Source organism: Spea bombifrons, chromosome 10 (assembly GCF_027358695.1).
Source record: "Spea bombifrons isolate aSpeBom1 chromosome 10, aSpeBom1.2.pri, whole genome shotgun sequence".
In the NCBI taxonomy this organism is placed as follows: Eukaryota; Metazoa; Chordata; class Amphibia; order Anura; family Pelobatidae; genus Spea; species Spea bombifrons.
In genome coordinates this window covers 36500391-36526989 of record NC_071096.1, presented here as the reverse complement: position 1 = coordinate 36526989, position 26599 = coordinate 36500391, and the positions used below count along the sequence as shown (strand labels likewise).

Below are 26599 nucleotides of genomic sequence, written 5' to 3'. Positions count from 1 at the left end.
TGAATCTGTAAAGTTTTCTACTATAACCGTATTGTTTCATTAGTTAGACGCCGGGGGTATCAATATTTTCCAACAGCCAATCAAGTGACAGAAAACAGCTGATTGATAGAATGTTTATAAAGAGTTGTCCAAGTCTTCTTCTTGTGCCGTCTGATACTTTGTAACAGCTGTAGAACACGCAGCCAAATACCTAAAGATCCCCCCCCCCCCATGAAGGTAAAGATAAAGCCAATGGACACTAAACCAGCCTATGGACCCAGAGTAGGTGCAAATTATAATATCAGCAGCTGGATTTCAGTGACGCCATTCCATGGGTGATGGTGGAGTTCATTGAGGACACTGGTGATGTTCTCAAACTTAACATTCACTTTTATTTACACAAAGACAAATTATTTATTATTCCATCTCTCAAGACTGCCAAGACTCACCAAGGTACGTAATTAAATTATTCTTTCAGGGATCACAAACAAGACCGGTAATGGGTTGAGGACAAATGCCACCAAGACAAAACCGGCTTAACTTTATTTTGTGCCAACAAAAGAAAGATTTCAATATATATATATATATATATATATGTATGTCTGAGTTAAGAATATAACTATTTGATTGGTAAAACAGAGGGTGTATCAAACGGCAACAGCCAATTAGAAACACACAAATCGGCTGATAGAATGTTCATAAAGAGTCGTCCTCTGTTAGCGATGTTCTATTTCTGATTCGATCTACAGAGCTCAGAAAGCTTCTCTCGATGCTGGAATCATTGTATCTGATGAAGAGGTTGTTCAGAATGGGATTTCTGATCCAAGCCATCTTCTTGTGCTGTCTGACATTGGACTCCTTTGTAACAGGTGAGGAGCTGCTTATACCTATAGAGCGAAATGCTTTATCTCCAAGGAAATTCCTCTAAATACAAAGCTAAAAATAAAAGATAAAAAATAAAGGCGCTGAACTTATTGCAGGTCAAGAGGTGTCTGTAGGAAATGTTAATAGGTTGGGGGTAACCACCCTGATTATTTGCAAACTTATGTAAAAAAACTGATCATTTTTGTTTATTTTTTTAGATATAGTCAAAGAAGTCAAGTCAAAAGATTTTAATTAATCTGCACAGTGGAAAATCACAAAAATTCAGTTTTTCTTCTAGGTTTAGATCACGCACTCAGGTGGATGATTCAGCTTAGCTCATGGAATAGAAAAAGAGTCATTTTGGATAAAAAAAAAATGTTCTTAAGGAATGTAGAGATGGGTCTGGGTTGCCACCCAACGTGCCCCTGCTCCTTAACTTTAAGCATTCCTGATGAAAGTCTGTTCATAATTTCATTTTTGGGTGCAACTTCATTAAAAATTAAAATAAAAAAATTTGTTTTCAGGGCAAGAGGATGCGCAACCCACCGTTACGACAAAATACGGAACACTCCAAGGTAAAAGGGTATCGGTAAAAGAGACAACTCAGGAAGTGACTGCTTTTCTCGGCGTCCCCTTTGCGAAGCCACCGGTTGGAGAATTAAGGTTTGCACCCCCCCAGCCCCCACAAGCTTGGAGCAATGTCCGAGATGCCACCAAAGCACCACCCATGTGAGTATGTATCACGGCCCAACGCCATCTCTAACGCGGTGGAGTTACTAAGCCCGGTTCTCCATGGACTCTGTCTTTTTTTTCCTGGCTGTTCTCCAACGCTTTCTCGCATTTCCTTGACTATTTCTTTTTTGTCCAGGTGCATACAAAACAAACACTGGATGGAAATGATGTCGGCTTTGTTCCCGGTTAAGATCGAGTTACCCCCGATTTCGGAGGACTGTTTGTACCTAAATATCTACACTCCAGCAAAGTCGACCTCACCGGAGGATTCCAAACTACCGGCGAGTTCTGATAACTTAATAGATAGGATAGACACAAGTCCAAAGGTATGCTGCGCTGTATGTCCTGAGATTAAAATGTCCTTATTCTGTCCAGGTCATGGTGTCCATACATGGCGGAGTTTTATTATTTGGAGGAACCCCCTTTTCTCCTGGATCTGCTTTATCTGCCTATGGAAATGTAGTGGTGGTGTCAATCCAGTACCGACTCGGAGTCATGGGTTTTTTAAGGTGAATCCAGATATCTTCAATAAACTATGACTGCACTTCAATGTTCTTGTACTTGAACTAATAGAAAACACAATTAGGGAGCCAGAAGGGGTACTTTCCAATGGGTTGGTGATCTCTTTGAAGGTCCGATCACCCCATGATACCCGCAATGTGCGTTGAGACAGACAGTAGAGAATCCGACTGACATGGAACCCAGATGCAGTACTTAATTGACACATAACTCACTTTTTTTTTAACATATTTGGTTTTTAATGAGGGTTCCATAGTACATGCTTTACGGTTACTTCCAATATCTTTCTAAACCTTGTATTGGTTTGCGGGGCAGTTCATGTAACTAGTCGCAATTGTGGAGCGTGCGGGTGCTCGCCAGCGCCTAATTAATTGGCTTCAGCTGACTCTTTACCTGTCACCATCGGATACCATCTGTTTCAAACTCCATTTCTATTTGCTTTGTGCCAGGGTTGAAAATGACGGGGATACGGAAATACCCGGCAACTTGGGGTTCTTAGATCAACTAGAAGCTCTAAAGTGGGTCAATCAGAACATTGCAGATTTTGGAGGTGACCCCCAGTCAGTCACCATATTCGGGGAATCGGCAGGCGGTGCGAGCGTGGCTGCCCATGTAAGTGTCCTTCGGCCCTTTCCGTGTCCTGTTATTGACTGTATTTTTGTACGTATTTTGGTGGAAGCCAGCCATTGTTGTGAAGGTCCTAGATGCTTTGCACCTCATTGAACACTGTGTACCTTGCATTTAGTTAAGTCCTCATTAATTCTTACTCCGTTTGGTGATATTTGCAGGTATTATCTCCTTTATCCAAAGGTTTGTTCCACAAAGCCATAGCGCAGAGTGGCGTAGCTCTAATTCCCCATCTGGTTGCCACGACACCCGAACAAGAAGCTAATTCCCGCAAGGTAAGCATCCTTCTTATGGTTCCTACAGAGAACAACGTTGCCATTTCTTTCTTGCTATAGTTCCAGATGCATTATTCCACAAGAGAATGATAGAATAATCTGGATAATATAGTATAACAAGATATGACTGTTTAAGGCTTTCGCTCCTGGCGGTGGATTTCATAGTTTCACTGCTCTCACTGTAACATGCTCCGGGAACATCCTTACCTCCAACAACATGTAGAAAAATACACTGTGAGATCACTTCGAGAGCTTCTAATTGATCAAGAAAATCTGGATCACTCGTTAGACTCCTCTATCCCAAGCCAAATGAAACCCCCGAGAATAAAATTCTCTTTACTCGTCTCGTTTTGGAATCCGGTGCTCAAAACTCTAGACATTCTACAACTATACATTAAAAGAGCACCGCGTTCCACCGCACAAGTTACAGATAGATTTAAGTAAAGAACGTCGTTAACATATAGTTACTTTTCAGATAGTTGCCAACGCGTCTGGCTGCGCACTCGAAACACTGGCCACCTGTCTGAAGGGAAAATCAGAAGCTGAACTTATTTCAATGACGGCAGCCTTGGTACGTCCGACAATGACTGGTTACTTAATAGCTATAATTTATGTAAAAGGTGGGAGCGTTTACTCTCGATAACATAAATCACACCCTGTAATTAGAACGCTAAACGGGGTGTGCCGAAGGTGGCGCATTGGGGCCACCGAGTTCAGAGCGCCAATGGCAGCATCCGCGGGCGAAGGCCGGCATCCACTACCCTGAGAAATAAATATATATAACTGAACTAGACGTGGAAGGGAGCCGCTTTCTCCAGTTAACTGATTCTGGTGAAAAGAAAAGAAAAATCTGGAAAAATGTAATATGTTTTTAATTTGTTTTTATTGTTTTTATGCTGACGCAGCCAAGTATGTCCATATGTGCTACGGTGGACGGAGTTTTTCTTCCTAAAACCCCCTTAGAGTTGTTGGCCAATAAAGAAATCAATGACGTTCCATTCTTAGTGGGCAACAATCAACAAGAATTTAGCTGGCTAATTCCAATGGTGAGAAACTATTTTTGACCATTTTTTTTTTACCTGCAAAAACCCTTTTCGACACATTTCACGGATTTGAACGTGAAGATACACACTACCAAGATTTGGCACTTTTATGCAAGCTATGACATCAAAATGCTAAAATCACAGATCTTATTGTGTTATGATAAATGAAAAACTTTTGTTTTGTGACCAGCTCTTTGCCCTTCCTGATCTAAGCAACGGAATGGACAAAGGAACAGCCCAGGCCTTGCTAAAATCGTTGCTGCCCAAGGTAATCCATTGTTTTTTTATCCAAACATTTTAAACGAGACACAACGTAGTTACTTCTTGACCTAATTAGCCTTAAATGGACATTTTGGCCCCAAGAGAATGGAGTTTGCCTTTTGGTTTAACGTTCTTCCCATAAACCCAAACTTGATGCAAATGTAGGATATGTTCCGAGGCGCATGCACATACGTCGCAGTCATACCACACATGGATTGGTTCTCACCTACGTTAAACTGCTTACCTCGCAGACTTTTCCTGAAGCTGCCCTTCCTATTGTGATGGCGGAGTACTTTCCTGATGAAGTTTTTGACCTTCTGGAAATCCGTGACAAGTTCCTGGATTTGAACGGGGACCTGTTATTTGTTGTTCCAGGTCTCAGGACTGCGAATTACCACCGAGGTAACTTTATCGTGGGTTTAATCACTTAGACTGGAGCTAGATCTCCGGCTATATGAAAAATATATGTTTTAGGTCAACAAAAGTCAATGTTCATACCTGGGAACTTGTGGGCTCCGGTTATCCGGAGACTACCGTTCTCCGGCGCAGCCAGGATTGCCCATTGATGGCAGTGGGCATTCCCGCCAAAATTGGGGGCTGTCCTGCTGACATCAGTGGGCGTTCCCATGGATACCAATGGGCGTTCCCTGCTGACATCGTGGGAAATACCCCCATTTAATGGAGAAATGGGCGGGGAGTGGGGCGTGTGAAGACCCCACTCCCGCGACCCGGAATTCCCAAGTAAGCTAATGTTTATAGGTGCACATGGCACTGATGATGCAGAGCCTCAGCATTTAAGGGAAAACCAGATAAGGTTTTTTTTAAATAGATCCTCCATGTTTTTTTTTTCTAACAGATGCTGGATCCTGCGTTTACTATTATGAATTCCGCCATCGACCTTCATCATTCAAAGATATAAAGCCGCCGTATGTCAAAGCTGAGCACGGGGACGAACTCCCCTTTGTCTTCGGGGGTCCTTTCTTGAACGACAGTTCCTTCTTCACAAGTACGCTACCGTATCTGCTCTGATCCGTGTTATTTAAGAGGATCTATCATGAACCATCAACCAAGTTTACTGATCACAGTAGTGTTAGATAAATGAAGATTGTTACTTTTCATTACCGGCAACGAGGTGCTTTGGTGCGTCTGTAAGAAAGTACAGGGATGGGATTGTTTTATGTTTGAACTTTGAAGGGTCCTTATTGCTTTATTGTGTCTGACAGAAGTCCCAGCTGTAGCTGTCCAAAGTTCTCCTCCACAATTTCATGCCTACTACTTTGTCTTCTGGCGGGCCACTGTTAGCAGCCCTGCGGGGGGGGGAAAGAGAGAGGGTAATACCTTTGTATTATCTTAATAAAAGCTGAGCACAGTGCATACGAAATACGAGCCCCTCTCCCCTTCGTAGGCTTGCGGGCACTCTCCTGTAGGAACACAAAGTAGCCATGGCATTGTCCAAGCGCAGAAGAAGACCTTAGATGGTCTACAATGAAGAAGCTGTAATTCTATCAGAAACATTGCCTCACTTGGGAGGAAATAGAAATGTGATAATAAATGTATATTAGTATAGTTTAAGTTTTTTTTCTTTTAACCTCTGAACTAGCATTTGATATTTTCTTTTAAAAGTGACTGCGACCGATGAAGAAAAAAGCCTAAGTAGAAGAATGATGACATATTGGGTTAACTTTGCTCGAAAAGGGTAAGACAGTAGACTATGATAGCCTCCTGATAGATTACTGTATTATAGTCAATGGTGCTGATATCCCCAGGGTAGGCTTATCTAATGAGGAAAGCTTCCAACGCCTGTGTCGTTTGCTAGGTTGGGTGAACATGGTTGAGATAATTATTTCTGAAAATTATTTGTGAGCAGTTTCCCTTTTTTAACAATATTCGTTGGACTAAGCCCATCCTAAAATATAACGGGGAAGACTTATAATACATAGTCACTGACCAGCTTGTCCTTCTTCTACAGAGACCCCAATGGAAAAGGACTGGTACTATGGCCAAGGTTTGGCCAAGACAAAGCTTATATAAGGATCGACTTAAAGCAAGAATCATCTACAAACTATAAAGAGGACAAATACAGCTTCTGGATCGAGACCCTTCCCCAATACTAGCTGGAAAATAAACGAATCACCAACAATAAAGTTGTTGTTTTGGAACAGTTACGAAAACCATACATTTGATAATAGCTTAGCGTTTCAGCTTAGAACCTGCTTACACCAGGACTAAAAAAAAAAAAAAAGTGAACCTTTGTACGGCCGGGTTTGCTTTGTTCTTTTTATTCCTGCATAATTAAATATCTGTAAAACTCAATAAAAAGAGGCTTAGCAAAAGCTTTTCGTATTTGGTGACAAACGTTTCAGATTGAGTTTCTGATTGATGAGTCTATATGCTTGTATGCATGTGAGCATGCATGTCTATGTATTAGTGTGTGTGGACATGCATGTCTATCTATAAGTGTGTGTGTGTGTTCATGCAAGCTGTTTAGGGGCAGAGATGGCAAAGATGGCACAGGCAGGCTGTTTGTGGACACTGATAAGCTACTTCAGGCAAATGAGGCACTCACAAACTTTTTGGGGCAAATGAGGCACTCACAAACTGTTTGCAGGCAACGGTGGCATTGTGGGACATGTTGCATGGTGAAGTTGGGGGGCCCTGGGGCAATTTTTACATTTACTAGTAATGACCTTGTTGCTACAACATTTCAGGTTATATGTCGCTAAACTACAGGAATAAGGAGATTGATGTTCGACGCCTTAAAGAGATCTAGAATTCAAGAACTAAACTCTAGAACAGCTTGAGCTACATCTTTTTTTTCTTCTGGAAAGAGATATGGAGAACTAAAGCTAATCTAGAATTTCGGTTCTGGGGCCTACAACTAACCAGATGAGTTAACCCTGGGGTTTCATAGCGTTGGACCTTAAATCCTAAATACCGGCAAGAAGTGGGTCAAGTATTAAACAATTTAGAAAAAGGGCCAATGACCATTTCAATGAGGTGTGGAGAATCGTAAGCAATGATTCTCGTTACATTTGTTATGTTTTGAAGTCTCTTGACTTTAGGGCTTAAGATGACGTCTACTAGATAAACCCAAAGAAACTGAAACAGTCTGATAAACAGAATCTGCAATCGAACAGTTCCCGTGTCATTTATACAGTCCAGGTATCCCCTTAAATAAAACGAAGAGAAAACCTTGTGCTCTCACTTTAATGTGGAGTGGAAATGAGCTTACCGTTCTGTTACATTCATAGTTAAGAATTACGCAATCTACAGTTCGGAATGGTCAGTCTCTGATAATTTTTGGATTTTCTCAGGAAACGTCTTGGTCCAAAACTGTAGCCGATTGTCTTTCAGCCTTTGAGCTGGCGTCGGCTCCAAGTTAATTTGTAGATAACTTTCGTCCTTGCTATATTCTGTCCATTTGGTTAGTCCCGGTCCATTAGGGTCTCTGTAATTGAGATCAACATGAAGATTAACCCACCAGTGATGGGAAAAACCAATAAGGTTGAGCTGAGAAAAATGGATACAAGTCTACGGTATATACAATTCAATATGGAACACTTTTCGTACCCATTTCGAACAAAGTTGGCCCAGTACTTCATGACGGTTCTACTGAGGTGTTTTTCTTCATCGGTGGCTTGACCTTTAAAGGAAACAGACGGCAATGAAATCTGTCTCAGCGATAGCTTTGTAGACTGTAAAGTACTTCATCGGTATTAGTCGTTGACTGTCTAGATCTTTCAGTTGTTGCCATCACAGAACCCTCAGTTGGTTTCCAATGGGTAGAAACTAATTGAGTCGCAGTGTGAGGATGGAACCTCCATGGGGGATATGGTATTTCGGAATGCTCTGACCTTGCAATTCCAAACAGTTTGAGTCATTTATGAGCCATTGCTAAAGAGCCTTGTAGTTTTATGACCAGAACTTGCCTGTCCCCGACCCACCGATGTATCTAGATCCAATCACTCCATAAATTAACCAGTCATTTGGAACTAAAACTTGAAATAAACAATAAGGAGTCACTTGCCATTGAATAGATTATTCTCGGCCCAGAATGGAGATCCAAGTACAAACAATAATTCATCTCCGTGATCTGCTTTCACATAATCTGGTTTAAAATCCTTAAAAACTGAAGGACGGTGCTGGAATTCATAGAAGTAGACAGGAAGGCCGGAATCTTGGAATAAAAATACAGACATGAGCAGCATAAACAGTAAAAAGAAAAAGAAAAAAAATAAAATAAATTTTTTTTTAAAAAAAACCAAGCATTTTCTCATCCAAATTCCTGTAGGACACTCTAATAGGACCTCTTTTGGGGTGGAATTTTAAAATGCTATTACAAGAAATAATAAGAAGCGAACTGCCTCATACCTCGGTGATACTTGGCAGTCTTGAGCGCAGGTATAACAAACGCTAGATCTCCGCACAGATCCAAGAAACGATCTCGGATTTCGGTTGGATCACTCGTGTCACCAAAGTATTCCTCCATCGCCAAGGGAATAAAATGGGTTGTGTGGCTCTGTAAGAGCGAGGATTCCAATTAAAAAAATGATAAGAAACCGAGAGAATGTTGACTCATTGTAAGAACAAGATCATCGTTTTCTAGGTTTTGTAGAAGAACAGTTCGTTCTACATTACTCATGGAGAAGCAAGAAAGACATTCAAAGGCCAAGGAGTTCCGGGGAGAGAGAAACTTTTGTAACGATGCCGCAAACAGAGCCCAGAGTCATTATATCCGAGTGTTCAGAAAACACGTTTTTAACAGCTATTTCAAGTAGAAGTCTAAATCTTACCAGGAAAGGAACCAAACGCAGCGTTGCCTCTACTGTATCTTTGGTCATACCTTCTGTTATCCCACTAATATTCATGACCTTCCAAAAAAAAAAGATCAAACAATCATGTGGACCAATGCCGGAAACGCAATGGCAAAGATCCAAATTGGTCTGCCGGCAAATGCGTAACATGAATGATGTACTTAGGAGGAAATTATACTCCTATAACCGTCCATTTTCATGCGTTCAACAAATATTTAAAAAAATCCATGAATAAAGAAGAATAATAAAGACAAATGTTGGTTTTAAGCTTTTCGGTGCTCAGAGATTTACTATTTTTTCCCCCATTTTTTTCAGCAGCAATTGGGTTTTTAGAACTTAATATCGTAAGACCTTATGGTCAGTGACAGTTGATTAGGAATTCATTCCAGAATGAGTAAGAAGCTGCTACATTAGAATGTTCCAAGATTCTAAAGTAATACTAATTGCAAGCGGGTGTTTGTACCAGTGGAATGGCCCATCCAAATTCCTGTTCGCAGACTCCAATCATTAAAGGGACTCTGTTGTTCTCTTTATTGGCCAAAATCTCTTCAGAGGGTTTGGGAAGAAACACCCCATCTACACACATGGGCAGGGGTACGAATTCCTGTGTGGACAGAAAAGAACGTTACTGTAAAAGAAAATAGGTCCTCCATATGTTTTGTATCATATTCCTTTTCTTTATCTTCTTTAGTGTTCTAATTGTGGCTGCTAGAGGTAATAAAACTCCATTGGGTTGTGGATATCGCAAGAGCCACGGTAGGTTATCTCAAGGAGGGATTTAATTACTAAATAATAGAATTAAGTACCTTTTTATGATTTGTGTAGTATACGTAGTATGGGGTGATCATCTTCTCTTACCAGAGCTTTTAACAGGTCAATCATTTCGTTTTCAGTCTTCTCCTTCAAACACTTAAAGACGACGGCAGAATCACAGCCCGATATGTTGGCGACGGTCTGCAAGTTAAATACGTAGATAAATTAATACGAATAAATGCATTGTATGAAAACTAAATAAATGAATTTCCATCTGTGAAGCATTCAGGATTTATAGTGGAAGCCCTGCTTAGAAACCTTTCATTTCTCAACACAGACGCCTGTTGTTCATGCAATATCAATATTAATCTATATGATTGTTGATCCAACTAGCTCTGTAGGAGTCTTCTAGGTCTACCTATGGTTTGTTCCCTTTGAGGAAGAGTCAGAACGTACGTTGCGTAGAAAATGGACCTCTTCAGGTGTGTTGGCTACAAGTCCCGGCAGCATGGCCGTCCCACTCTCTGCTATGGCTCGGTGGAATAACCCCTTGGATAAGGGCGATAAGACCTAAAAATACCGTATAGACACGATACGGAGAAGAATGTGTAAGACGGGAGGATGGGATGAGGTTATGGATTATATATTAAACTTAAAATGTTGGAACTTACCAGGGCAGCCACGCTCAAAGCCCCTGCCGATTCACCGCATATAGTGACAGACTGGGGGTCGCCTCCAAAGTCCTTAATGTTTTCCTGGACCCACTGAAGAGCTGCCACTTGGTCCAATAACCCAAAGTTACCAGGAGCCTCCTTGTCCCCGGTACTGAGAAACAGCAAAGACGGGAGAAGAGGTTGCAAATAAGTTATTCCATTAAATGTGGTTACTGGTAAAGCGCATTATATTGGTTGAGAGCCTACTTCATCGTCTTGGCCTGTTCTACTTCCAACCTAATAGTCTACCATAATAAATGGAACGAGAAGAAGTCATCATTCTACCGGGAAGCTCGGTTTCATCTAAAACTAAGACGTTTGGGAAGTGTATCCGATGGAATCCTCTTTACACATGGGTGTAAGACAGTAGTAGGTTGGATGGAACTTGATGGAACCCTGACAAAGAAACTTTGTATCTTTTAATTTCAATACTAAATGTAAGCGCAGCTCGCTTGAGGCTTTTGATGGTGTGATAAGGTAACTCGAGACATACTAACAGGGTGTAGGTCAGCCAGTTTATGGACGGTTTACCTGAAGAAGCCTAGGACTCCCAGTCTGTACTGGATCGCTACCATCACTACATCTTCATAAGCACTGATAGCCGATCCATCAAACAAGAATGCTCCTCCCATTGATAATCCTCCTCCGTGTATAAACACCAAAACCTGTCCCCGAAAAAAAGAACTCATCAGAAAAGAATGAAACACATGTAAGAGCTGGGGCAGGAACGATCAATGATGACTAATGACATCAGGCTGTGACATCATCCCATCCTGATCAACACTTACGGGCAGCTTTGAATCCTGTCTGCGATCTGCTGGCGTGAAGAGATTGAGGAGCAAGCAGTCCTCGGAAACGGGGGGTATGATTATCTCTCGCTTGAAAAAGTCGCTGAGCATTTCTAAAGAGGTCGCGGGCTGCAAACAGCTAGAAAGTAGAAAAAGGCGTGATAGAGCCGTGAATAAAACAACAGTGCTGCATTATTGTTTCCCTCTCTTGAGTGGCTTTGTTTCAGACCAGACAAAAAAACGATATGGGGCGAAATCCATGATTTTGACATGGATTCCTTTAATCTCCTTTTATGGCGGTAATCATTTTTTTACCACTTAAATTTAATCAGCGAACTCGTCTTGAAACTCATCAGGTTACTTTGTTAATGTTCTCCTATTTCTGGTTTTCACATATAATATGCTGCCATACCCCGGACTGGACAGCTGGCGCAAATGACCAGTGGGCCGCAGGCCGTCAGCGCCCCGTGCCCACCCGATCCGCCGCTGGGTGCTGGCTCGCTACGTACACCGTCAAGCGGCCCTGTTTGGAACTTACATGGCTGGCTGTTTCGATGCATCCCTGATGGAGCTCCAAGGCTCTGGGGGCTGTGGAGACGCAAACCTCAACTCTCCAACTGGGGGCTTGGCAAAGGGGACCCCCAAAAACGCGTGGACTCTACGCTCCGTGCCCATGACGGACATGGTCCGACCAAGGAGTTTCCCATTATTTGTATCCAACAATGGCCTGGAATCTTCTTGCACTTAAAGAAAAAAGCAGAGCAGGTTTTGTCGAAGCCAAAACTGTAACATCGCGACCATAAAAAGTTCTAACAAACAAAAAATGATTATTTCGCAGAAGAGGTGATATTAAAGATAACGAGGCACCTACGATCGGAGCAGCCCCATGCTTATAACATCAAGGCTAACACGTTATCTACAGAACTCAAAGTACAAGGAGATTCGTGACCCAGGGGCCACAAATTAACCCTTTACACTTTACTAAGACAAAAACATTATTTAGCTAATTTTTATGGTTAGGTCTCGGGTAGTTGGGTCTATTTATTTAACTTAAAGGAGGATTTAGGGTTATAATAACAGACTAAGGAAAAAATACACGCTGTCTTAAGAAAGACCTCTGGATAAGATTCATTTCTATTATTTGAAGGCATTTATTTCAACATTATCCCTAAAACGCCGCCAACGCTATAATCCCTACTTAAACATAAACAAGGAATCTTAAGCTTGTTTGCTATTACGATAAAGCCTCACGCGAATTGGCACTCAAGAGGTTAATAGTATGAACATTAAAAAAACAAAAAAAAACCGACACGGACGTTACGCAATCTTTTGGATTTCTTTTTTTCGGCGGAGACGGGCAGAGCAGGGGCTTTGCCGAGGTTTAGAAATCTCACCTGGATCCTCTGCGGTTCCTTGGGCGGCCGCCCAGCACAGGAGAAGTATTTGGATCAGAAACCCCATCTGTGTGAGAAACCGGGCCGACTTTCAGGTCCCGAAGGAGAAAGGGAAGAGTCGCTGCCTGATACGCCTCCGACGGTGGATGTCGCAAAAAAACAGACCCAAGAACAGGAAGCCCGGCTTTAAGATTTCCCAACTCTTGGCCAGCATCAGACTCAAAGGTGGCAAAATGCCCCTTTTTAGTGAATAACAGAAAGCATAGGCAGCTCCTGTTCCAAGCCTTTATCACTGTAAGAGGACAAAGTACAATCCCCATGGCATGCGGTCCCTCCCTTTATAAATGTTCGCCACCCCCCCAAAACTGGCGTTCAGCCATGAGAACCGTAGCCTGGCCTGAAATTCCTTCATACAAAGGGTGGATGTTACTTAGTTTCCAGCGGACAATGTATCTCACTGTCAATATCGCCCTAAACAAATTAATACATCTCCTATTAATAACAATATCAACAATAGTTGCATGCCAGGAAGATGTTAGGTGAGGTTGGCGGGTGAGTAGACTGAATTCGGGGAGGGAGAATGAATCAAATGTAAAAAATTTAAAAATTCTAAATAAAACACTTTTCAGGAAACAGTGCACTTTTTCACTGCTTATGTTATTCTAGCAACCGATGATGCCCCCACCTGACAATGCCATACTGACAGCATCAGATATTATATTATTATTATATATCTAACATAAAAAGATTTATTTTTCATATTTTTTATTTTTTTTTTAAGTAAACATTTATCTAGAAAGAAGGAATCTACTTGAAATCTTGGATCAATTCTAGCAGACATAATAGTTCAGGAATTTTAGGAAAGAAATACAATCCAAACTTGGTGAAATGTTTTTGTACCTGTTGAATGTCATACGTTTTAGTCATAAAAAAAAATAAAATTAAAAACTGTATTAAAAAAAAAAAAAAATATTTAAAAATGCTCACAATTACCTATAAATTATTATTATTATTATTATTATATATGAAATATATCCTCGTTACAAGAGGAAGGCCAAAGAAACCTTAAAGAAACCTGAAGGTCTTAACTCTTTAGCTCCTAGTCTTCACCACCAACAAGAATTATTCACTAGGAGAAAAGATAAACGTTTGGAGTCACAAAAATTCCCTTCACCAGGTAAAACTTTTACGAATAAATTAACAAAAGTAGGCCAATTTTTTAACGATTATTTTAATTCGGGGTAAAAAGACAAACCCTGCAAAAAAACAAACCATAATTGAATTTGATCAATAAACTTTAATACTGAATTTCTGTTTTGTCATCCAGAAAAGTCCATCACGCCATAAAAAAAATTCTAGCGGGGCTACAGCTCGGCTTTTTCCCGCATTTTTTGGGTTTTCTCAGGAAGAATCTTGGTAAAGAATTCAAATTTTCCTTGTTTCAGCCCCTTTGCTGCTTTTTGTTCCAGATTAATCTGCAGATAGTTTTCATCTTCGCGGAATTCTGGCCAATCGGCTACATCCGGTCCGTTAGGATCGCTGAGGAAGGCAAGATTGACATCATATTTACCATCGGGTGACATAACGCTGACGTGATTTTACTTGGAAAATAATAATTAAGTAATTTACTCGAGGTCTTGGTGACTTTAAATCAAAACACTTCCCGTCCCAAGAAAATGTTACCATGGACACAGTCTCCATCAAGATTGGGTCGGTTGGTGTCTTACCCGCTCCGAGCAAAGTTGGCCCAATAGTTCATGACTGTTCTGCTTAGGATTTCCTCTTCCTCGGTGGCATAACCTTGGGGATAACATATAAATAATCACTAATAATGTAATCGAGAGTTAAAATCACTTGTAGACATTGGAAGGATAAGGATATACATTGGGAGGGTGGTGTGAGGTTCACCCGGTCCACCCAAACAAGCCAGACGCTGCATTATTATACGTTTTTGCTTCTGAAGATAAATATACCCAACGTTCTCCCTCTGGTAACCTCCAGACCAAGACACTTTGTCTTCCTTGTTGCCTTTTGGAAGAATAATTCCATTTGCCTGTACAGATGATAGACTGAAAAAGCAATCAAAATGGCGCACCGTTGAAAAGGCTAGTAGCGTTAATGAATGGTCCACCCATGACGAAAAAAAGCTCATCGGTGTGATCGGCTTTAACATAACCCGGCTTTGAACTGTTGAACATTGAAGGCCGGCGTTGGAATTCATAAAAGTAAACAGGAAGTCCGGAATCTGGCAACATAAAAAAACAGACATTCTGTAAAACTCGGCCCGCGCATCTCCTTAAGGTCACAGGTAGTCCTGTCTGCAAATGGTTATGCTAGTCTAAGGGTTCTGGAACTCGCGTACCTCGGTGATACTTGGCCGTCTTGAGAGCCGGGATGACGAACATAACGTCGCCGCATAAATCCTGGAACCGAGAGCGAATTTCGGAAGGATCCCTCATGTCTCCGATGTATTCCTCAAAGATGGCAGGAATGGCGTCAGGGTGGGTTTCATGCAAGATTAACGACTGAAACATAACAAATGTGTTTCTTTTCAGAGGAACCTTACAAACGTGACAGTTTGAGGCTCTACAAATTGTAACACCCCACACCCAAATGTCTGCGTTGGCCACTGTTTGCCTATATTAAAAATCCCTCTACTTGGCACGGTCAGAGACCACATACAGCCCCGGGACGCTATGTGTAAGTCTGGGTTACACCTATCTTGAGCTTGTAACACGTAGAATATAATCACACCAAATACAAACTCAACATACTTTGGGAAATTTGCCGTGTAGAGAGTAAACCCATGCTCTTCCATCTCGCCTATCAATACACTTAACGTAAACACAAAAATCTTACCAATGGTGGATTGCGAAGAGCTGATAAAGCAGATTGTTTGTCGATTATTCCTGATAATTCCACAAGATTGAAGAGCTGGTGAGAGAAGAAAAATACGATAATAATAAGTTAATTATGTTCAGCTTTATGAAGACGTATTACTATGAAGAGTATATTTCATCTGTAACTATTTCTGGAACAAATCACCTAATTCCATCACCAAAAAAAAAGTCATGAAATACCAACTCTTGGAAGTTTATCAACGCTCATAGAATCTTTTTAATGGTTTCACGCCAAAACAGGTTACCTTGAAGTTTGCACAAACAAGAGGCGTTGGTGCTTTTTCACAATCATTAGGTCCTAAAAAAGAAATAAGGTTCCTTACATTTGGAAGGAGCCAGCCAAACTCTTGATCGGTGACCCCAATCATTAACGGTACGCGGTTGACCTCTTTATTCACTAAAATTTCTTCAGGCGGTTTGAGAAGAAACTCTCCGTCCACACAACCAGGCATAGGTTGGAATTTCTGTGTAGGCAATGAGTTACAAAGTAACTAGATCCTCAAAAAGATGGAGACTTACTTACTTCTGATCACCAGTGGGAAGGGGACCACCAGGTCTAAGAACTTCAATCTCTAATGTTCAGGATCATTTTAAATAAAAGAGGAAGAACTTGTGTATTGTACCATAGTATTATAGATTCCCAAGAGCTCCTCTTTGGTTTTGGCCTTCAAACAGTCCACCAATTCAGCCGGGTCGCAGCCCGATAAGTCTGCAACACTCTAAAAGCCAAAATGAGAAAGACTTGCGTTAAACGTGGAACCATCAGAGATCCCAGATCCTCCAAAGGTTTATATAAAACATATAAAATTATTAATAATTATTATTATATAAAAAAATGAATTACTTTTTTAAAGCTCTCCTGCGTTCTAGAATCCGTGATCATCAGCCCCGGGAGAATTGCTGTTCCACTCTCAGCTATGGCTCTATGGAACAAGCCTTTGGATAACGGAGATAATATCTGGAGATATATTAGACATAGAGGGAAAGGGGATCAATAACATACTGTAAGTCATTTCAGAGCGCAAAGTGATGGATAAACCAGAAGGGTTCAGGCTGAACGTACGTGAGCGGCCACGCTAAATCCTCCTGCCGATTCCCCGAATATAGTGACAGACCGGGGGTCGCCTCCGAAATCCTTAATGTTTTCCTGGACCCACTGAAGAGCTGCCACTTGATCCAATAACCCCAAATTTCCAGGTGCTTTACTATCTCCACTACCGAGGCACAATAAATGAGAAAGAGAACCTCACTATTAGTCTAAACGCTGTAATAAAGCTGAATTATCGCTATATTAATAGAGGCAAAAAAAAGCTGTTTGGTCATATTAGCTGCTGATTAGCAATAAATAATCGAAATAATTCAGCCATCAGAACTGATCGACACAATCAATTGATTCTTTGAATATGGATGTATTTCAAGAGTTAATAAGGCGATTTACCTTAGGAATCCCAAGAATCCCAGCCGGTACTGAACGGATACAACGACTAGATTTTCATAGGCGCTTAAAGCAGATCCGTCAAGCATGGACGCTCCCCCCACCATAAGACCCCCTCCGTGTATGAACACCATAACCTTAAAAACACAAGAGATTGAAAATGATTTCTGACATGGGAATAAATAATTGGCTAACCAATCCCCCCCCATGTTACTTTATTACTCACAGATAGCTGGGCATTCTCCCCTCGATCTGCCGGGGTGAAAATATTAAGTATTAAGCAGTCCTCCTCGTTTCGCGGTCTGGGAATCTCCATATTTAACTGTTCTGCGGACTGCTCCAGCCATGCCAAGCTTTGCAAGCACCTGTCGAGAAAAATCATTTATTTATACACTTTGCCAACGCATAGAAGGATCATTTTCAGCTAAAATCGGGTAGAAACTCATCAGCAAAAACTTGAGCTTCACCCGAAAACCATCAACTGCAAGAAATAGTGAATTTGCCTTTATTCTGGTGTTACATCAATTACATTTAATTCATGTGAAATATTATCATTATTTACTGTTCTATATGTAGCACCATCATATGACGTAGCGCTGTAAATAGAAAAGAGGAAGGGGGATCGTGTGGAACCTACACCGGTGGAACTTGCGATGCGTCTCTGATGGAGCTCCAAGGTTCTGGACGCTGCGGAAGGGCAAATCTTAACTTTCCGACGGGGGGCTTCGCAAAGGGGATCCCCAAAAACGTGTGCACTCTGCGCTCCGTCCCTTTCACCGTCACCGCTTTACCCAGGAGCTTCCCATATTGTATCGCCAACAAAGGTCTGGAGTCTTCGTGCCCTGAGAACGTTGGAAGCACAAGTCACATCAATACAGAAACATAAAAGAAAACGTTCACTTTGAAAGCATACTGGGCCAATCAGGATGAGCAATACTGGGAAAGAGTTCTAACATGGAGCAATCACCATGGAAACCATTAGAATCTTCCTTCTGATTGGTCCAATTGAGAAACAATCTCTGCACTAGATTGCCCCCTTGTTTATAACTGATCGTGCCTTGATTAAAGAGAAACAGATTACAGTAAGAATTCTTTATTTCCGAGGGTTTCTCGCGGTCGGTTCGGAAACATTTGTTACCAACGACATAAATGGCACAAAAGCAACAAAGAAAACGCCTTCAGAATCAGCTCAGTGTCTCACCTGGGTCTTCAGCTTGTCCTCCGGCCACCAGGGCCACGCAGCACAGGAGAAATATTGGGAACATGGATCCCATCTGTAAGACCTAGAAGAAACAGTTACTATTTCTAAACTACGTTTAAAAGACAAATCACTTTACGACGTGATGAAATAAATAGAGTAAGGGTGCGTAATCAATCACAGCGACCCAGCAGTCGGTGGCCAAGTTGCATGCCCTCTCTCCCCGTGGAACAGCCGTGTTGGGTGTAGGTGCCAGTCTTTATATCGTGATGGGAGTCAGCTGAACCGATCCAGCCCCGTCCTGTGAACTGGAATGACCGCACGCAATAGTTGGCCCGCGAATCCGAAAGTAAAGTCCAAAGATTAAATAACTGGGAAAGCGTCCAGCTCAGTTTGGCAGTCATTCTATCTGATGTGGTAATAAGAGTGGCCCTTGCACAGTGGAAAGGGGGCCATGATGGGCATAGGGGGAAATATTTAAAGGTAATTAAAGGTGGGTTCATTGGACCTCTCAGAGGTAGCGGTCTATACACGGGGGGTTGGTTCTGAATCATTTCCCGCAAGTCCGGACCTCCAAATCATCTTCCCTCCTGGTATCCAGACAACATTCACCTGGTTCTAAACGGCATAGTATTTGTTGGAAAGGAGATCCGGCATAACGGTGAACCCAGGCATATTAACACTATTTATTGCTAAAAACTAATATTAGGGCTAAAACCTGCATTACTAATTATCGCAACTCAGCACTTTGTCTCCTAACTCCTCCCTCTAATGCTCCCAGAGCCAATGGGGCAAAAACATGCAAATGAGCCATGTAGGCCAGATGGAATTCTAACGCATATGTAGCGGTTATTGTAACATTCTGTAGAGAAGGCGGAAACGCACTTCAATGCCTTCCTCTATACGATGTAACACACACACAAACAGAAACGTTCAAACGAGAGATAGAAAGAGGCGCCAGCATATCAGGAACAATTTATTCACAAACTGTTACAAAACAAGAGCGGATGAAGGACAGAGCTACGCAACGATATCAAATGTCCCGCTGACTGCAGACTCTTTCCTTGAATTTTGTAACCGGTCGCAGTTAGACATGGAACTTTCGGGTGGATATGGGGCAAAATGGCATTCTGGAAGGCAAACAGAAAGAATTGTAATCAAGGACCCAATAGACTCATAAACAACGTTACTGCAAAGGAAAAAAAAAGGACGAATGCTACGTTACCAACGTGGCTCTTGCACTTGGACATGACGTGGATGGAAGACGACTTTTTTCTGCTCCTATGGGGAGATGGACACTCTCAGTGTGTTATCAGTGGGGCCGGGCAATTATTTCTGTGCTAATAAATAGGCAGACAGCCGGACGGAGTGACTTTATAGTGGGCCAATATTATATTAAAACCCCCTTGTTGGGTATACAGTTTATTAATGTAACAAATGTTCTCCAAAGCCCAACCGAGCAGAAGGTTCTTGAGGAGCCACCGCTCCTTGGATCCTTGGTCTAATGCAGGGGCGTCCAACCTGCGGCCCTCCAGCTGCTGCAGGACTACATCTCCCATACTCCTCAGCCAGCCCCTTAGCTGAAAGAGCATTATGGGAGATGTAGATGTATTGTTATAGAATCATTTTTCAGTAAAAATCCAGAATAGTGGAAACCCGTCTAGAAAATCAGCTTGATGGTCAACAAACTCAACCAACACGCAGAACCCTCAGTAGGTCTAATTTTATAAAGCACATCTTGTATTATATGTACAATATTGTGTGTATACAGTATATATATATATATATACTGTATATCTATGATGTATAATAAGATTAAATTACAGCCTACTCACTCACGCGATGTATTAATTTAATATTAACCTGGTTTCAGGCACGTTTAGCTCCCTGATGTGGTTCCACCTCTGAAGAAAATTTGAAGACCATTTCTGTTTTTTGTTGTAGTAAATTAAAACCTTCATGAGATGTGGATCTTCTCTGCATCTGTCATCAAAACCGGACACGTGACACGAAACAATGTTACAATAATCGTATTTGGCCTTATAAGCAATCCCCAACAATTACATGGACCTCCTTATGAAGATGTTGGACCACACTGCAACATGGAGGTGGAAATGTTACGGGCAAGACTAAATGCCTTCTCACACAAGCTTGTGTTCTTTAAACGCCCCGCCATACTCTTTTGTTGGATTATAAGGACTCATAACATAATTTGTAAATGCGTTCCAGGGTATCTTCATTATAAAAGGTGACATCAGTTGACCAAGTAAAGTTCTGAGATATTGAGCTCACCGGTTTCAAGAAACATCTCCTTCTCATCTTGATATTCGGACAATGGAGATGTCTTTAACATAGTAGGGAGACTACAGCTTCTCGTCGTTACTGGGGGATATATTACCTCTTTAAAAGCTGCCTTTCCGCCGTGTGATTGAAGCTCAAGAAACTCAAGGCAATAGCCGCCGATCCCTTAACCTGGTCCGAGGGACTCTTCAAATGTTGACACAGCATCCTGACAACATCTATGGAGACCATGGCTGCTGGAACCCCTAAGAGAAAGAGACGCGGGAATAAGTGTTTATTGCATTACGACCGATAGTGGCTGAAGATCACGAGGTCCTCTCCCACGTGTAGTAGATGCAGCTCACTCATCAGGGAGATTTGTATAGATATAAAAACAACAGAATGTTGAATTAAACTTTCAATTCAATGCAAACACCTAAACAGTACTGGTCCGCGTTACCTGCTCGGGTATGAGATAGTCGGGCCACGCAGTCTGCAGCCAAAGCGACAACATCACCGGAAGATGAACCCTCCAACAGACAGACCAGCATCTGAATTCCAGCGGCGCTGGTATACGCAGGGTCCACGTCTGGAATAATTCTCGCCAGAACGACGACCTGTACGGCGGAAAAGAGCTTTAAAGTTACTGCCTCATCCACAGTCTCTTCTTGAGAATCAAAGACCACCTTGTTGTGGTCAAACATACTCATCCCAACGCTCACTCATGATCTTTGGATCTGTAAGTACCTGCCAACTGGCACCAGGTGGCGTTCCAATACATGTTATTTGTTTCTTCTTTACCTGGAAAGCAGCGTGAGCTCTGTAACTCCAATTGGTCGAGTGGAGGAAAGGTTCGAAGTCGCCCCAGTGGACCCCTCCGCTCTGCGCGATCTCCCTCTGTTGGCTTCTGCTGTTGAAGGCAAACGTTGCTAAGGCAGCTCCGGCGAGGACGCGGACCTCTTCGTCTGGGGAGCGGAGCAGCTGGATAACGTGTCTATAACTGAACCCCGGAATCTTCACAAGTACATCAAGGTTCTTAGGGTGACCTGTGAGAAGCAACACATAGAGACATATACAACATTACAACGCATCAAAGTATCCAAACGTCTTCTGTATCGTAAGAGAAGTCACACGGCTCTTCCATGGTTACCTTTCAAGTATTCGTAATAATATTAGTGTAACAATATGCGTGATTAATAACGATAACGTATGTGCTATAAACATAAACAACAAATAATAATATAATATCACTACGACTATTACCGATCACTATTAATGCCTCCTATGACTACAAGTCAGGATTTACTTTTTTTAATTTAAGTTTTTAATTAATTAATTAATAATTAATTAATAACGTTTTACCACCGAATGCAAGCAAAATATAAATGAGTAAATTAGTACATTTTAAACCCAAAAGAATAAAATTAATTTAAATAATAAACGACGCTTGGGATACTAGGTTTCTTATTCTGCATTTATTTATTTTATTGCATTTGTCATATATTTTATAAAAATATATTTTCCTCGTTGTGTCTGTTGTGTCGTCCTTTTATAGTATCGTTGTCGACCGGCGAGCAGATCACACGACAGTTTCCAAAACAATACCGAGGCATGTGTGCACACGTCCAAAAACACAAAATAAGAGATTAATCTCGTCTGCCGCAAACCCAGGTAAAACATTAACTAGCCTTTTTTTTTACGCCTTCACGCGACGCGGCGATGCCGGTCAAAACAAACCCGGCGGAATAATATCGCAACGTAAATATTTGACTGAAATAACCACCGTTCTATTGTCAGGGCTGAAAAGGGACAGGAGTCGCCGTTGTGCCGGGTTTGCAGAATGGAGTTTTTAACCCTTTCGGAAAAGTCTGAGTTTAGGGACAGAACTGGAAACACAGTTGGGTACAAGTTACATTATATTTGAAGCCGGTTTCTTCTAAAGTTTATTCTAAGGTTGGCTACTAACAAGAGATAACAGCGTCTTTTGTCCTCTGCGTGGAAACTTACCCAGCACCGATGCCGCCATCGCAAGAGCTGCCTCCACCCGGATATATCGCGATGGAGAACGAACCATCAGCCCAACCAAGATCTTCAGTCCTTTAGAGTTGGCGACCGCTGTCTGGTTTCTGCTGTTAGGAACGTAACCTAAAACATAAGATATATACGGCTTTCACTAGAGCCTCCAAACGAATATCTCACAAATAATACAAATCATAGTAAATAAATGTAATCAAAACGTAACGTCAAAAATCCTCAGAATGTAACATTTTTGCCGTAGAATGCGACACATCCACGGTTTTATTTCTGGTGATACATTGTTACTATGTTAAACAGATAAGCGTGTTTTAATATGTCACCTATGTTAAGGTAATCGTTATTATTAATATTTATTGCTTTATATAGCACCATCATATTCCATAGCGATGTACAATGGCTAATCATTTGTTTTTTTGGTTTTTTTTTGCATTTTATCCCTTTACAATAGTCTGCGTCGGTGAAATCGGTTTGGTACATACCTACGCCGAGGCAGATATGACGCAGGGCTCGTACAGCACCGAGCACCACGTTCTCCCGGGGAGATCTCAGGAGACGTAGCAGGTGATGCGCGCCGTTCTCCGACGCCACTGAATTCTTCACGTCATATGGCCCTTGCGCAAGGACGCCGATCCCTTTCGCTCCAATCAGGTTGAGCTTATAAGACGGAGATGAGAGAAACTCAACCAGCAAACTTACCCCTAGAAGACACCACATGGTACGTATTAGCGGGATCCGTCCTGAACGCTTCATGCATTACTGGGTCCACTCCTTGGACAATGCAACCACTTAACGCTGGTAAACACGATAAAACGATTCACGCTTTAAGAGTAAGATAACGAGGACTCCAATCTACCTTTCATAATGGAGAACTTTTTGCCGAATTTGCCGTATAGCGAACCAACGTATCATTGGTCAAAAGAAAACAAACGCACGCAACACGGAAGTCCTAGTTAGTCGCCGCGGCCGCCATTTGAACTACACTACAAGAGGAGGAGAAAGGCGCTATCTTAACTCAATGTCATTTTCATTTATTTCTTGTTTCCGCGGCAACCTGGACTGACGAATGGGATTTACGAAAATGAAAACGTTGGCCGAAGTTTGTCGGGCGACAAAAATCCCGGGTTCTAAGCAGAAGAATTATCCAAACCTATCTTGGCCGCCATCGATCTCTGCGTTTCGGCGTCGGCGTCGGCCAAAGCCCACAGAGTCTGGGCGACATCCTCCTGCGCATGCTGAGACCGGCTCCTTTTCAGCAGTTGTATCAGAGGAATAGCGATGCCAGACTCCATCATAGCCTTCTGCGCCTCCAAATTGCCTTCCACGAGCCTAGAAAACAGCACAGCATGCATCCCTTTTTATGAAAATTACACATTTCCCCAGCTTTTTCTAAGAAAATGATAATTATTCTCGAAGACGTTTGTTTTTCCTCAGTCCTTCTCTGCCAGGAGGCTTCAGAACACGTTAGAGTTCGTTTTGTCCTTCAAACAAAGAGACATTATTCATCTCCTTACAGATACAAAAAAAATTCCATTTTTTTTCATCCTGATGACAAAGTTTGTATAATTTCAGCGATAAATACGGATAAAACCAAACCATAATGACAGGCAACACGTCAGCCCTACAAACATCACGCCGCGTCTTACCTGCACACGGACCTCGCTGCAGACGTCTGCACGTCCTTATATTTTGACTTCAACATCTGATGAAGGTAAAATCCCACGTTTTCCCCAATCAACGTGTCCTGATTGTTCCGATTCTCGGCGGAGACGCATCCCACGGCGTCGCTCCACGCCACCAGCAAGGCTTTTGATTGACACTCCCCAAAAAGTTGCACCAAGTGCAGGAGAAGACCCGCCTGCCTCCCGAGTGCTTCCTTATAGACCGGCGAGCCCACGGCCAGCAAACCTAAAATCTTTAAAACAGGCAATAAAACTTCTTCTTTGTTCCCATGATCAGTGTTAGAAATGACTTGCGTTAAAGCCGGGATAATATTCGCAGAATATGCTTCTGTAAACTCTTTCTCCGAGGCCAGTTCACCGATGAAGTCCATCAAGACGGGCAGAAGTTGACTTGATCTCGTTCCCATCAGAGACACTAGTATTCTGGGACCCTCGTTCTCCAGTATCTGTCTCTTTGCTTCTTTGCACCTCAGGGTACTCTTTAACAAGTTTAAGGCTACTTTTCTAACATCATCTGAGAAGTTATTCTTAAGAACATTGATCAACCCAGACACCAAGCCCTCGGCCACAAAGGTGTCCATCTCGGAGTCGTCTACGCGACTTGTCATCTCGAAAACGGCAGAGCAACAGCCGAGGATCTCGTTGTCTTTGTCAGACCCTAGCAGGGCGATGAGTCTTCTGCAGACGTTCAGTTTGGGATTACGGAGGTTGAGAAAATATCCTAGGAGGCTAAAGTGTCCACGAAGGGCGCAGATCTCTACCACCCCTTGGTTCTGCCTATTGACAAATGTAACATCTGCACCAAAATTGACCAGCAATGTAACCATTCTTTGGCTCCCGCTTAAAGCTGCCAGTAACACGGGGGTGTTTTGGAAGCTGTCGTCGCTCACGGCCTCGAGTATCTCTGGCCCTGTGGTCTCAACGAGTCTTTCCACCAGAGACAGATGGTTCCTGTAGGCTGCGTGATGTATGGGAGTCCAGCCATGATCGCTTAAGTCCTCCATAATGGCTATACGTCTCTGTGGAAATGTATACACATCATTGCGTGGTTTGTGACCTTATCCAGACCCAACTGGCCATCTGGCACACTGGTCAAAGGCTGGAAATGCCCGGCCGCGGGCTACAGGAGCATATGGCTCACAGCCAGGCATGGCCAGTCACCAGTTTGGCCATGACCTTGTCTGACCCCCAGACTATTGACCATCATTGAAGAACATAGTAATATTAGCTAAACAGAATCCTGGCCATTTAAATGTATCAACAGGAACATCGAAATGTACTAAATCTAAACAATATCCTAACGATTTAACGTGTCACGTGTGCAATAATGAGCTTTAATGACTAGTAAGATCCTGATATATCAGCGATATATTTGCACGCTGCCCATTTAGCAAAATACAACTCCCATTATCCTCGGCTGGTCTAAACGTAATGAGAGTTAGCCCTCCGCATGTCTGCGTTCTAAAAGGGATATATACGTTAATAAAACTTCATTGATGAGCTGAAAAAAAAACACATACAGCTATGAATTAACCCTTTAAGTTCCAATGGCATTGACTACCTAGAATTCAACCGGAAGAATAAAAGAAAGCATTGTCTCGTAACCGAAACGTTAATTAAACTAAAGAAAAAGAAATGAAACCAATGAACGGTGTTAAAGGACTTTAACCAGCGGGCGATTATATTACTCACGCCCCAAAAGAAACCACGTGGGTAACGCAATACTTACCCCCTGGAAAGGGGGCAATTAAAAGCCTCAGCAAATAATAATGTCTATCAATCTTAAAATTCAGCTGCAAACACCCACATTAAGTAATAATCTGACCCATGCGACTTGTAGAGGTTTCTACCCTTGATTTTAGGAATGAAACAGATACATTGTGAACCGCGGTGATACACGATGTCACATGCGCAGTCCATGTGCCGTGCATCATACAGAGCTGCGGATTCATTCCTTTCTTCTCCAAAGCGAAATCAAACAAAATAACCTTGAATCGAGCAAAAAAACCAACAAAAACCCAAACAAACAAAAAAAAAAAGCCACGTCACGCATTGAAATATTTGTTCCCGGTGATAATGATGTGCTAAGCGATGCAGGTGGGCTTTATGCGGCTGCCTCGGATAAAAGCCCATTGTGTCGCGAGCGCAAAGATTACGTCGGCCAAAAACGCGAATTAAAAAAATAAAATCGAACCTTCAAACTTTATAAGAAGACGCGGCTGTATATAATATGCGATTAAAAGGTACTTCTGACCTGATTGTGAGGTTAAACAAAGAGGTGGTAGAGGTGTGAGGAGCTCGGTCCATC

The 26599-nt window shown here is 42.1% G+C and overlaps 3 protein-coding genes across 3 annotated transcripts; 1 reads left to right on the top strand and 2 right to left on the bottom strand.

Moving 5' to 3' along the window:
• Positions 1-516: 516 nt before the first annotated feature.
• On the top strand, positions 517-6414 carry LOC128468038 (fatty acyl-CoA hydrolase precursor, medium chain-like). Its single transcript, XM_053449809.1, has 13 exons — positions 517-848; positions 1368-1572; positions 1712-1856; positions 1951-2084; positions 2544-2706; positions 2883-2996; positions 3472-3567; positions 3902-4042; positions 4253-4307; positions 4466-4702; positions 5157-5306; positions 5924-5996; positions 6270-6414. The coding sequence occupies exons 1-13, from the start codon at positions 749-751 to the stop codon at positions 6412-6414; spliced, it is 1758 nt and encodes a 585-aa protein (XP_053305784.1). The 5' UTR covers positions 517-748.
• Positions 6415-7493: 1079 nt separating this feature from the next.
• On the bottom strand, positions 7494-18512 carry LOC128468037 (uncharacterized). Its single transcript, XM_053449808.1, has 27 exons — positions 18299-18512; positions 17735-17939; positions 17324-17462; positions 17101-17234; positions 16726-16876; positions 16507-16620; positions 16286-16381; positions 15986-16126; positions 15622-15696; positions 15125-15287; positions 14858-15007; positions 14490-14562; positions 14128-14301; positions 13221-13323; positions 12763-12850; positions 11907-12111; positions 11369-11507; positions 11112-11245; positions 10539-10692; positions 10324-10437; positions 9973-10068; positions 9578-9718; positions 9094-9171; positions 8672-8819; positions 8328-8477; positions 7871-7943; positions 7494-7748 (listed from the first exon to the last, which is right to left on the bottom strand). Exons 1-27 carry the CDS (start codon positions 18369-18371, stop codon positions 7568-7570), a joined length of 3492 nt encoding a protein of 1163 aa, XP_053305783.1. The 5' UTR covers positions 18372-18512; the 3' UTR covers positions 7494-7567.
• Positions 18513-19246: 734 nt separating this feature from the next.
• On the bottom strand, positions 19247-26599 carry LOC128467900 (ankyrin and armadillo repeat-containing protein-like). The gene is made up of 11 exons (XM_053449643.1): positions 26546-26599; positions 24256-25310; positions 23760-23938; positions 23092-23310; positions 22583-22720; positions 21377-21621; positions 21036-21192; positions 20694-20841; positions 20159-20278; positions 19521-19576; positions 19247-19425 (listed from the first exon to the last, which is right to left on the bottom strand). Exons 2-11 carry the CDS (start codon positions 25293-25295, stop codon positions 19316-19318), a joined length of 2412 nt encoding a protein of 803 aa, XP_053305618.1. The 5' UTR covers positions 25296-25310; positions 26546-26599; the 3' UTR covers positions 19247-19315.